Raw genomic sequence first — 12,835 nt, 5'->3', positions numbered from 1 at the left:
AGTACGCTCAAGTGCTACGATCACGTGAAGGCTGGGCGAATAATCGCGAGTCACCTACGAGTCGGAACCACCTAAAGTGGTATGTACGACATGACTGTGCACCTAACTTGGATCCAAGATGAGCGTGTGGTGCGGGAGGTGAACATCACGTGAAGGACTGTGCCCAACTCTAGGCGGGAGCACTAACACCGAGGGTGCAGGTTATGAGTTCTCTATGCATCTCAAATCACTACTAAACATAAACATAAATCATAACTCATCTGGTACTTACCTGTGCGTCCGCAGCACCAAACATATATACATATGCGACTAATAATGCGTAAATAAATGGCAAACAATAAGCATGGCATATAAACGTATAAACGTTTTATTTCACTTTCTGGGAAAAGTATAAGTATATAGGTATATACGGAAAACCAAAAGCCCACTCACTGGTATGTAGAAGGGTCATAACCCCCTTGCCTCGAGTGACCGTGCTCGTCCTCGGGATAGGTCTCACCTATATGCGAAACAACTATAAAAACGTTAATTTTAAAGCACATAACCAACATCACAAAATAACTTCTCATAAAAAGCTCAAATGAGGTGTATGACTACACCAACGTGATCTACTCAACCTCAGGAACATCCCCATATTTTTAAAATAATTTTTCGACGCCGCACGCGCCGGCCACGCGCAGGCACGTGCCTGGCACACTGACGGCGTCAGTTAACGCCGTTAGGAATATTCCGTTAACTCTGGCGGATTTCGTTAAAGACGTTAGGAATATTTCGTCCAAACTGACGGAATATTCCGTCATCTTCTCTGGCGAAGCTCCGGCGCCGTAAAATCGGGAAAACTTTAAAACCTTGTATCTTCTTCGTTTTTCAACCAAATTTCACAAAATTGGTACCAAAATGAAGCTTACAACAAGATGAACAAATCCATACGACTTTCAAGCACTAAAACCCATGGAATCTCGACAGGAAAACACCACCAACTCTGGACAAGCTTGTAACTCACGATCCCAACGTCCAAAACCTTCAAACGAACCACCCCGAGCCTCCTAAGGACCTCACCAAGCTTCCTACAAGCTTGAAATTCCCAAAAACACAAAAATTAACGTGTGCATGAACAGTGACCAAATCGGGGTATCCCGAGTTCGACGTGAAAACGAAGGTATCCTTACCTAAAATGGGTATGGTTGAACTCCCAAGGACCTCACGAGCACGAATATGTAATTTGTTTCCTCGATCTGTGAAGGTTTGGATGGTTTTGGTTGTCGTCCGTACAAAGAGAATAGGAATGGGAGAGAGAGAGGGCTCGGGACAAGGCAGGGAGAGAGAGTGAGTGAGTGTGGTGTGTGTGTGTGGTCCAAAACCAGCCAAGCAACACCCAAAAACAACCACACAACGAAACAACCATAATAGGGGCAAAATCGTCATTTCACCCCTACGGTTCGAAAATCCGGAACGGGCTGTCACACTAAGTGTTTGGTAAATTTTTATATAAATTGTTGTGAATATGTTAAATGACTAAAAATGATATGTTATTTAACATGATATAATAATTGTTAAATATGTAGAGGTATATTTGCCATTTAAAATTTTCATTAAATAATCATTTTTTTAGAGGTATGGTAGATCCTGCTTTTGTTTTTGTATACTTTTCTACTGTCATTGACAATATTTTTTTTCCTTCTAAAAATCACTTATTTTTTGTTTTACCAGAGACATTTGATGTTTCAGATTTTTTTTAATAAGCTGCTTTTTTTAAAAGTACCATAATCCTAAATTAGCCCTTAGTGCTGATGAAGGAAGGAAATCCAAAGGTGAATATAGGATGATTCCCAAACACACCACGCATACAATATTCGCACCAATGATGCCACGCCATGTCACCCAAGCCCAACCTAAACATCGAGAAATTTTTAGTTGTGATCGGAACACGAGGGGTACACCACGTATTTTTATATAAGTGGTGGGAAATTTTATTTTTTAAGTTAATAAATTTTTAACATGTATATCTCACCATTTATATAATAACACGTGATGTATCATCTTATGTACCGATCACACTGAAAAATATTTCTTAACATGCGCGAAGATAATGTCATAATTGGTCAATTCTCTCCCTCGCTTTCCCTCTTTGTGTCCGTTCATCTTCCAAACCACAACAAACAAAATCCTGCTGACGAGGCAGCGCACCAATGACCAAACCCCAAAAGTCCCAAACCTTCAAAACCAAACCAAATCCAAATTTTAAAAAATATATACAATCTCAAATAAATAATCCAATTATTCGACTCGACCCAATCCTATCCAACTCAATTTTGTTTTGGAATTTCGAATATACTCTTCCCTTGTCGAATTGCCCAAATAAATCATTGCATTTCTTTTTTTTCTTCTTTTTAAAAAGAAGAACAACTAATAACAAGTTACAATTATTTAATCTTTTGAACTTGGAGAGGTAACTCAATTTTGTTTTGGAATTTTGAATATACTCTTTCCTTGTTGAATTGCCCAAAAAATTCATTGCATTTTATTTATTTTTCTTTTTAAAAAAAATAACAACTGATAGTAAGTCACGACTATTCAATCCGAATAGATTATTGAAAGGTGAAGTAGACATTGAATTGCATAATTTTACTGTTTGCATATTCGCGTTCTGCTTTTCCTATTGATTGACGACCGTTGGATTGATCCAGAAACCGAAAGTGGGGTCGCACAATCGCACTACGTGCTGATTCCCCATTAGAAAATTCCATGATTTTATTTCTCTCTGTAAAATAAACCGGACAAAAGAGGGAATTAAGACAGCCCATAGGTCCTCCCCCCTCCCCGCTCCCCCCTCCTCCGCTGGACAGCATCTCCTCCGCTCCTTCTCCTCCGTATGTCTTCTTCTCTATCTTTCCTCAGATCTGACCTCCTATTTTATATTTTTCTTCCTTATAAATTTCTCTGAATGTAGGGTTAGTGTTTTAATTTTTTGGTTTTTTTTTTCCCGATTAGGGATTTCGTTTTTCTAATTTAGGTATTTTATCCAAATTGTAAACATCATTCTGTTTAAACGTTGCTTTCTGTATGAATTCAGGTTGTCTTTAAATATTGATTGGCTGCTCATGTGTTTTTCCAGATTAGAAATTATAATCTTTTACGTTGAATTTCTGTGTTGTGTATCTATCTCTGTATTTAGTGTGTGTTTACTCTCTAATCTGAATTTTACTGATGTTTAAATATTGATTGGCTGCTCATGTGGTCACTAGTTCAGTAAGGTTGTTCTTTTGGGTTCTCTCTGTGTATTTAATTTTCTGATAGCACTACATGAGCTTTGATGTTCTGTAAAAATGGATATCTATAGTTCATATTTGTCTGTTTCTTTTCCGGTTTCAGCAGTTTGTGAACGAGATAAAGTGTAAGAAATTTGGTTTGGACATTGCTTGGCGGGATTTGTAAGAGGGAAGAAAGAATATAGAGTTTTTCTGCCAGTTTTTGGGGTTCATATAGGATTTGGTATAGCCATTGCCTGTTTAATTGTCCAAAAAGTTCAACGCAGGTCAAATTTAATTGGACAGTGAGCAAAGAATCAAGGAATTCTGACACAAACCCAGAAATCAATTGAGTTTCTCTCATCGTTACTCAGAAAATTTGATCTTTTGCCTGGGAATTCTCTTTGGAGCTTGGATTGTTGACAGCTCTGCAACACCGAGTCAGATCTGTGCCTTTGGAGATTTGGTTGTTGTTTCTTGTGAAGCTTAGACTTTTAAAACTGCATTCATGATCTGGCAATGCAATCTCAAAATCTGAGAATAATCCATCATCGAACGGACTGCGTTTGTATTTGACTGCAAGGCCTGACACAATGGACCATGACGACTTTCGGACCATCTTAGAAAGTTCGGAAGTGGATATATGGACGTTCATGGACACTGCCATAGCTGTCGCTTCGGCTGATTATGGCACTGAGCTCAAGCACCGGAGGGATGGCATTGTCGAGCGCCTCTATGCCACAACTTCCGTTCCGCCTCAATGCCCAAACTGCGATGCTGATGGGCCTAATGGGCACAATGGTAACCAGCCCAAAGCAGTTTCACCGTACACTCCGCAGTCTGTTGGTGGAGATGGTAGTGAGGAGGATGAGGAGGAGTTGGATCCCTACGCAGGGTTGTTCGACGATGAGCAGAAGAAGATTCTAGACATCAAGAAGCAGCTTGAGGATCCTTATCAGGTCAATTTCTCTTTCTGTCAGTCAGTCTTCAATTCATTTCCTGTTTTGGTTTGGTTGTGTCTTGTATTTTTTCGTCTCTTTATTATTGATTGTTTAAGCAACTTTGTTCATGTCAGTCTGAGGAGACATTGGTTGAGTTGCTTCAAACTCTAGCAGATATGGAAATATCAGTCCAAGAACTTAAGGTAATTATGGGGTGTTCTTATTTATGCTCTTATAAATGGAAAAACACTTCTCTCACCAATTATCTCTTGATTTGGTGATCTTAATTTTTTTCCTTCTCCAATTTTGAATCCCGCTCGCCATTTAATAAAGAGAAAAAAAACTTCCGCCAAGTTTGTGATTTTTAGTTGTTGTTTGGGATTTTTAGGAGGCTGATATTGGAAAGCATGTGAGTCAATTGCGGAAGCAGCATCCAAGCGATGTTGTTAGGCGATTGGCAAAGCAAATTGTCAAGTATGAACATGTTTCGTTGCTCTTCACTTGTTGGTGGTGAAAGTCTTTTAGTTTCAACATTGAAAAAAAAAAAAATAAGAAGTTGATTTATTTTGTTGCTTTTTTGTTTTTACAGTAAATGGAAAGGTATTGTGAATGAATGGGTCAAGTTACATGGAGAACAACAATCATCTTCAACCATGGGTAAACATAAGATCCTTATTCCCTTATTAATTAATTTAATTCTGCTTCTTGCAAAAACTTCAATCGACGATAATAAGTTGGAATCCTGCCCTAGTTACTTTGAATCCTAACTCAAGTTGTTTGCAGTTGGTGAAGACTCACCACAGCAGAAAATTCCCCACAACGGACTTCACCAGGTCAAAGAAAGATTTGTTTTTGATAAATTTGTGGAATATTCCGTCCTTTGTTCTTACTTTCTAATATTCAGTTCTTTCGATTCTCAGGTTCCTGATTTTGCATACTCTCCAAATCCTCACAGTAAGTATAGAATCAGATTCTACACTTCCTCTTCGTCGTTTGCTGAAAATTTAGTTGTTTACAGTTTTATTTAGCTGGGTCTGTTTGTGTTACTATTAATCATCATCGTTTTCACACAGATGGGAGTTCTGGGTCAGACAAGAACAATTCAGAACCAGAACGCAAGTCAAAGGCAGTTCCTAGAAGGGATGCTCCACCAAAACCTACACAATTGACCCCTGTGTCTGCTTCTGCTCCTCAAAATGTATGGATACCAAATTAGAGTATTTAACTCTATGTTTGGATGCTGAAATTTTGAGGAAGATAGTATAAAATTTGAAGCTTATGCTTCCAAATATAATAAACTGAACTCAACTAAGCTAACTAGTTCCATTTATAGCTTAGTCGAGTGCACGTGTAAGTAATTTCAGTGCCGCATCATAATGTGAATTCCAAAACTATAATTCGAAACAAATTATTTCGACTGAGTGTTGTTTGTCACTTAATTGATTTTTGCAGAGACAGATGGGGCAGAAGGAAAGCAATTTTGACTCTGATAGATTGGCTTCTGCAAGAAGACGACTTCAGGCAAATTACAAAGAAGCTGAAAATGGTTAGGTCTTAAAACTATGGACATGTTGGTTTGTTTTTGTTCATTACGTCGGTGTTTATGTTGGTTGGGATGTGCCTTTTTTTGTGAAGCCAAAAAGCAGAGAACAATTCAAGTGATGGACATCCATGAGATACCAAAGCCGAAGAATTCTTTCATTGCGAGGAACAAAGGCGGCGGAGGAGGTGGAGGAGGAGGCGGAAGTGGCTCTCATCAAGGCAGGCATTGGTGAAAATGGGCAGAGCCTCTTCACACTCGCAGATGTATAATATTATAATGCAAAAAAGGCTTGTGGGGATGGATTGGGTAACACGCACAAAAGGTGTTAATCTGCTTATCCTTTCTTATTCCATCTTCTTTTCTTGTATTAAGCGAAACAAGAAAAGCACAATTTTCCTCCTGTTATTATTATTATTTTTGCTTAATAAGAAACACAACATTTTTAATCTTCTTTTTCTTTTGCATTGGGGTTTGGATAAGACAATGGTGTCCCCAACAATTATGTTTGGGTATTGTTAGGAAAACTAAATTTGTAGATTAAATTTGCAAACTAAATGATGTGTCACCAATAAGAAATAAGCACGTTAATCAAAGTTTAAGTAATAATTTAATCATTTACTTTTATGTCGTTTAGTTTATAAATTTAATTCATAAATTTAGTTTTCGTAGCATTATCCGTTATGTTTTAAACGCGTTTTCAAGGATCAAGTTTTGAGAGAAATGTGTCGTTGAGGGGATTTTGGGGTGTTTGGCTGGCAGGCTTTGTAGTGGGTGGAAAGGTTGGTGCAGCCCTTGTGGACTTGCACTAGTCGCTCACAATTAAGTATTATAGTTTGTTCTGGGTGGAGCCTTGGTAGAAGTGAAGTCAAAGGGAGAATTTTGGCTTTTCACACTAGCCAAAGGATGAGAATCCTCGCCGGATTTTTGTGAGGATCCTAAAAATTATTTCATTTTAACCATTTATCGTACATTGGACGATTATTTTTTATTAGATACTGTTTGTGTTTAATTTAAATAAAATATTTAAATGATTTCTAGCAGTATGATGACTAATAAACGGATAGAATGAACTGAGTCATCCGGATAGAATCCTAGTCTCTCATTGAAAGGATAGTTAGTTACGAAAAAAATGATTTGGACTCGATTGAAATGGAGGATATTGTTTGACTTAATTTGGCCATATTTACAAGTTAGACTTTTCTGAATAACGAGTTCGATATAATGCATCTCATTGGGTAGTTTAATCTAAATCTCCACTCATAATGTTGTATATTTGAAAACAAAGAAAAGAGAAGACACATAACATAGAACTATTTACAGAACTCCAACCAAAGATAGAACCTCTCACTAAAGCCCACTACATGGGCAATAAAATATAGTTTTGTGGCCCCCTTGTACTATATTTTAGTGATATTTATCTTCACTTGTAAGTAAGAATCTTATATTTGAATCTTGTAAATAGTGAGTTTGAAACCAATTTATTCTCTAGTCATAACATAATTGTATTGTTGTAGAAAACATGAAATAAAAAAATAGAAAAAAACGTAGTTTCTGTTATGTTAACACTCTCCAATGACTCTTCACATTTTGGACATGAATGACACTCCACGCCATGCAATCTTTCCTTCAACATTTGACCCACCTTCGTAGGCATCCCAAGCAGTGGCAAAGCTAGGAATTGTCAAAGGGAGTGGTGGAATTCAAAAGGATAAAAGGTTCCAAAAAAAATGTAGACAACTAAATCCTTTTAGATGGTAAACAATATTAATATTATTCATAATTTATCAATACTTGCCGCGAGGTTTCATACTATGAAAACGTCGCATAATAGGCTCATTATCAATAAAAACAAAGTCATCTATCTCAATGTAAACAACCAAACTATCACTCAACCATTGATCTCTGATTGAGCTTAATTGAGCTATTTCATGAGCCATAAATGGCAAGGTTTGGATTGCCAATGACAACTTAACATTTTTATAATGGGTTACAACTTAATATCAAACTCATTACTAAACGTTTTCTGACACTTTCTATATGAGTGGAATTTAAAACTTGAGTCATGCACATATATAATATGATGGTTTTTAAAACAATATATTTGCATCAAAATTTCTAATGCAATGAATATTATTTCATTTTTTGCATTGTGTAAATGGTAAAGTTGTGAGTCATGTAACAAACGTTTTCTGTTAATAACTAAGAAGGCCAGTTGGCCCAATTTCATTTCTATACAACCGCGCCCACAATATAAAAGAGAAAAAAAATCGCAGTGGAAAACCCTAGCACTCCCCCGAAACTGTTTAGTAGCTTTCTCAGAGCATCCATGGACCATGGAAGCCAAGCACGTCCGAGCAAGTATGCCTGCAGGCGACCAACCTGAGGTGGCTGTCGTGGCCGACGCAGCTGCCGAACTCGACAGGGCACAACTCAGGAGCTTTTCGATGGACCAGATGGGTGGCTAATTGCTCATCGGTTTCGATTTTCGCTAATCGCTCATGGGATTCGATTTTTGGCGACAGGAGGTGCGACCGCACCTCTGTAGCTTCACCAGTGATCCCAAGTATTTCTCTTGACATACTACTAGCGACATTCCTAATAACTTAGTTTTGTGAAATTTGGAAAACTAGCCAAAATTTGAACAATGAATATAGTTTTAACCAACCTTTATAATTTGTTATAATTCTAGCCAAAGTTTGATATGAAAATACTATAACACCCCTCCTTAACTAAAATAATTACAGACTATATTCTCTTTTGTTCAATTTCGCTAAAAATACCTTCACGCCTAAATTAAGAACAATCTCTCTAAGCAGCACAAATTCAGTGAAAGGCCCAATGGCCTCATCCGGTTTCGATGCAAAGCTATGATCTTCTTCCTTCTTCTCAACGACAAGTACCCATTTGAAAATTTCAAGCTCCAATTTTGGTTTCTGGAGGAGGACCTATTTGCGCTGACAGGTTTTAAAGCCGTTGGAGAGAGAGAGAAGTTACAGAGCAATGTAAGAGTAACCCCATTGAAGCAGTTTTGGAGCTTCTGATTCAAATGCCTATGAGTGAAGATATTTTTCCAAGTGAAAAAACTGCATAGTTTTGCAATTATTTTGGTTAAAATGATAAATATCTTCACTAAAAAGGGTATTTTAGTGGTTTTATATCAAATTTTGGTTAGAATGATAATAAATTATAAAGGTTGGCTAATATTATATTCATGATTAAAATTTTAGTTAGTTTTCCAAATTTCTCTTTAATTATAATCGACTCGTCTCATCCACATTATGAATAAAAGCTACCGTTGCCTTGGTAAGCCTCCTTGTAAACACGAAATATATTGTTAACAGTCTCACAATCATCCCTCCAAGTTTCCAAAAAAAAAAACTCCATCACTAGCAAAGAAAATATGTGACACCCTTTAGTCGCCACACAAACCCTCTTAGCGTTCCTACTATTTCATCCTGCCATAACAAACCTGACAACCCTCAAAGACAAAAGACCAAAAAAAAAAGAGGAGAAAGTGGAGTATTAAACTATTACTTCTCACACACTTTTTTTTTTTAATTTCTATCATTTGATATTCTTTAATTCAATCGATCCGACGGCTACAAACATCCCATTATGCTCTCCACATGCGTAATCTGTTCATATGATGCATCGTCTCAAAAGGGACTATGGCATTACTATGAATAGGGAAATGGATTATCTCCGGATCTCTTCTACGAAATCCTTCCTATCAACTAATCTGAGTTCTTGAAATTCGATCCAACAGCTACAAATCGGGATCCACTTTAAAAATTATAATAATTTTAACTGTTAGATCAAATTTTAAAATTTCGGATTATTTAATGAGTATTTGGTGGAACCGATCCGAAGAAAATCCATTTCCCATGAATAACCGTGCCCGACACAAAGCACTATGCATTTCGGATATGACCAACCCAAGAACTTTTTAAGACTGTTCATAAAGATATAGGGATCAAAGCAATGACAGTGTGGTTGAATTCTTTCACACTATGATGGCCATTCAGCACTTCCGCAAAGCTAGAAACGGGAACACATACAATACTGCAATATTTTTTTGTATAAAATAGAGTTGGCATTATTGGGTTTCCGGCCTTGAGATTATTTTAATGCGAATAAATACACGGTGGAAAATAAAAAAATAAGCATAATATGTAATTCCAATTTACATATCTGGTTGGTTGTAATTGATAATGCAACAAAGAATAAAGATTAAGAAATTAAATTACTTGAACCTTAACATGTGCACCATTTGGTAAGATCATTCTTGTGTTTGTGTTATTCCTCGTCATGATTGATCATACAAAATTTCACAAGTGTTGAGCTCCTAAAAGTATTCGCACTGATAAATCGGGCAACAAATTAAATGTGCTAGCATTATCTTTCACTAGGATCAATAGTGTTTGGACGAGACACGGGGTATTTTTTTGGGTTAAGACTTTTCTCTCTTTTGTCTGAGGAACAAATTTTAGCATTAGCTTGCATATGAAACAACACATGGGGTATATATAATAACCCCTAGCCGCACCCTACCATTGGGCTTAGCGCCGGGGGCTTTACTTCTTATGTTAAGTCCATTCCACTAGTCCACTTGAGCATGTGACTTGGACCCTTTTAATTAAATAAAGCCCAATGCTTATCTTAATTAAAACATGTCCATTCAGTCCAAGTAATTAATTCAATATAATTTACAATTAATTATCTTGTCATTAACCATTTAACGTCGTTAGTACTATCGTAGGTGTGTGACCTCCTAGGTTCTAACTAAAGTTGGTAGTGAAATTAATATATATATATATATATATATATATATATATATATATTCCAAAAGCCATGAGTTACACCTAGCAACATGTCATGACTACCCAATTAGATATAAGTATTTGTGATATAATTACGATATTCTTTCAAACCTTGGTTGTAGTTACAATGCAATCAGGTTGTTCTATCATTCATATCCCGATCAAGATTAAGTGAGATGGATTTATATTAAATCACATGTAGTCATCTATGATCGACATGATGCATCTCATGTTGGAGCCGTTGTTACAAAGCCCTTGGGACATTGCTTCTCATGTTAAAGATTTATGTGATATGGATTTGTTCGGCAAGGAAATTGGTTTAAGGACTAAGTGACAATGAAATACAAGTCTCTCTATCCTATCCTCGTTTAGGACATTGCTTCCATACCTTAAATCCTACAGACTCATTCATGGTGTACTATTTATATAATATAAAGACAAACTCATGAATATGAGACCATGATTTTCAGATCATCGGACCAAGGCAAGGAAAGCTACGAAGACCGGACCTTGGAGGAATTAGCGGAGCTTTGGAAAGGAGAGCTTAGATCCAATTTAGGATCAATGCGTTTCTAATAACCTATATGGTCCAATTGGATCATCTAAAGGTATTATCGGAACATGTCAATTCAATGAACACCGAAACAATAGATAGAGTCCATCTACTCTTAGACTAGCCTAGGAGGAAGCCTGTCGCCAATTCCTCCCTCTACTCTTAGCCCACGGAGTAGAGGCTGAAGCCTCTACTTCTCACTTTTTGATCCAATGAGGCGGGCCTAGCGACCCATCTCTTCTCCTTTAGTTATTCAGTAGGCCCAGCTTGGCACCAGCCCACACCCTGAGCCAAGCCCAACACCTAGCCTCAACTTGCCACGTGTCGATTTCTTGCCCGCGTCGCCAGCTTCTCAGTTCCAACCGGGCCGACCTAATCCTACACCACGGCTCCATGCCACGTCGTTCTCTACCTCGGCTCTGTGCTGAGCCGACCCGATGCACGTCGCCACTCCGAATGCTGCTACAGCTGCTGAAAAATAAAAAGGAAACGAAAAAAATCAATGACGGTGATCAACTCTTTGCAAGGGCAAGCAAATAAACAGACTAGTAGAGGGGACTACAATTTCGTCTGGTTTTCTCTCCTATTTGTTGGGTTAAAATTACTTTTTAAATTTATTTAATCCTCTACTTAAGGTAGACTTAAATAATTTTAGCCATAGTTGGTTCCTTTCCTAGAAGATTTTAACTCCAAGTCAAAGCTCAAAGTCTATGGTGAATCAAGAAACAACTTTTGGCTTATCCACTTGGGAATTTTAAACCTTTTGCCCTTTTCTGTGTGCACTACAGTAAGTGTGGGGCATTTGTGGAGTAAAAAATAATCTGAAAATTCATAGAGCTGACACATGAATTTTTTTCAAAGAAGACAAGAATGCCTTCATTAATTCGGTGAAATTCACATTTAATCTATTCACAGTTTAACATCCCTAAAGACCTGAGTAGCTGATTACAACCTCATTAAGCTCTCCTGCCCATAACAATAAGGAGAAAAGTCAAAAGCATTAAAGATTGGATTAATTACTAAATCCTATCCCTAATACTCTTCTAATTGAAGATTAACTAAATCAAGCAAAGAATCCCAATCATATCCAATGAAGGATACTTCCAAGATAATCCCAAGATGTTTTTTTATTAATATCTTTGGGATAATTTCTTCCTCATCCATCTTATGAATGACTTATCTTGGCCAATCAGATGCCGACACATATTACGGCAAACCCTACATGTGTGATCGGCTTAGCTTTTATAAATACTCCATCTCCTCCAATCTCTACTAAGTTTTTGCTACGCAGTTAAGTCCTAAACTCTCTCTTTCCGGAGACATTGACTTAGACATCAGAAATCTACTAGCCAACCCCTCCCCCTTACCACCCCTCAACACCCCACCCCACCCTGTGGGCATATGTGGCTTTGTCCTTGATCAAAGGTGTCTATATGTTTTATATGTACAATTTTGTCAAGCCTAAAGACAACAAAAATTTGCTACTATTGTAACACTTAGGAACAGTATTTGGATGCCATTTGGCAATCCGGATGTGAATAATGTTAGGAAATCTGGAAACTCCCCCAAATGAAGACGTAGGCAAGTTTCTAACATATTGGGGTTCCCAAGTCCGGGGAGTAGATATGATTTGACTATGGTTTTAGTGTGAAATGTCCTACTTAAAGGGGTTTACTTGGCCGCAAGCTATGCAGTGTATCTGAGTTTGGATTAACCTTTACCTCCTGGAC

The 12,835-nt window shown here is 37.4% G+C and overlaps 1 protein-coding gene across 2 annotated transcripts; it reads left to right on the top strand.

Moving 5' to 3' along the window:
- The first annotated feature begins 2,727 nt into the window (after window positions 1-2,727).
- LOC103967023 (probable mediator of RNA polymerase II transcription subunit 26c) lies at window positions 2,728-6,178 on the top strand. 2 transcript variants are annotated; one of them, XM_009380268.3, is made up of 10 exons: window positions 2,728-2,870; window positions 3,376-4,207; window positions 4,324-4,392; window positions 4,578-4,663; window positions 4,779-4,846; window positions 4,973-5,022; window positions 5,110-5,143; window positions 5,263-5,387; window positions 5,642-5,735; window positions 5,825-6,178. In XM_009380268.3, the coding sequence occupies exons 2-10, from the start codon at window positions 3,842-3,844 to the stop codon at window positions 5,962-5,964; spliced, it is 1,032 nt and encodes a 343-aa protein (XP_009378543.2). In that variant the 5' UTR covers window positions 2,728-2,870; window positions 3,376-3,841; the 3' UTR covers window positions 5,965-6,178. The 2 variants fall into 2 exon arrangements, with proteins under 2 accessions (XP_009378543.2, XP_009378542.2); XM_009380267.3 differs by having other exon boundaries at window positions 2,732-2,870; window positions 3,373-4,207.
- The last annotated feature ends 6,657 nt before the right edge of the window (window positions 6,179-12,835 follow it).

This window comes from the organism of the source record quoted next, unplaced genomic scaffold, assembly GCF_019419815.1.
Source record: "Pyrus x bretschneideri cultivar Hongxiangsu unplaced genomic scaffold, Pyrus_bretschneideri_v1 Contig56, whole genome shotgun sequence".
Classification (NCBI taxonomy): domain Eukaryota; kingdom Viridiplantae; phylum Streptophyta; class Magnoliopsida; order Rosales; family Rosaceae; genus Pyrus; species Pyrus x bretschneideri.
The sequence above is the reverse complement of the archived record's forward strand: the minus strand, read 5'-3'. Positions and strand labels throughout refer to the sequence as shown.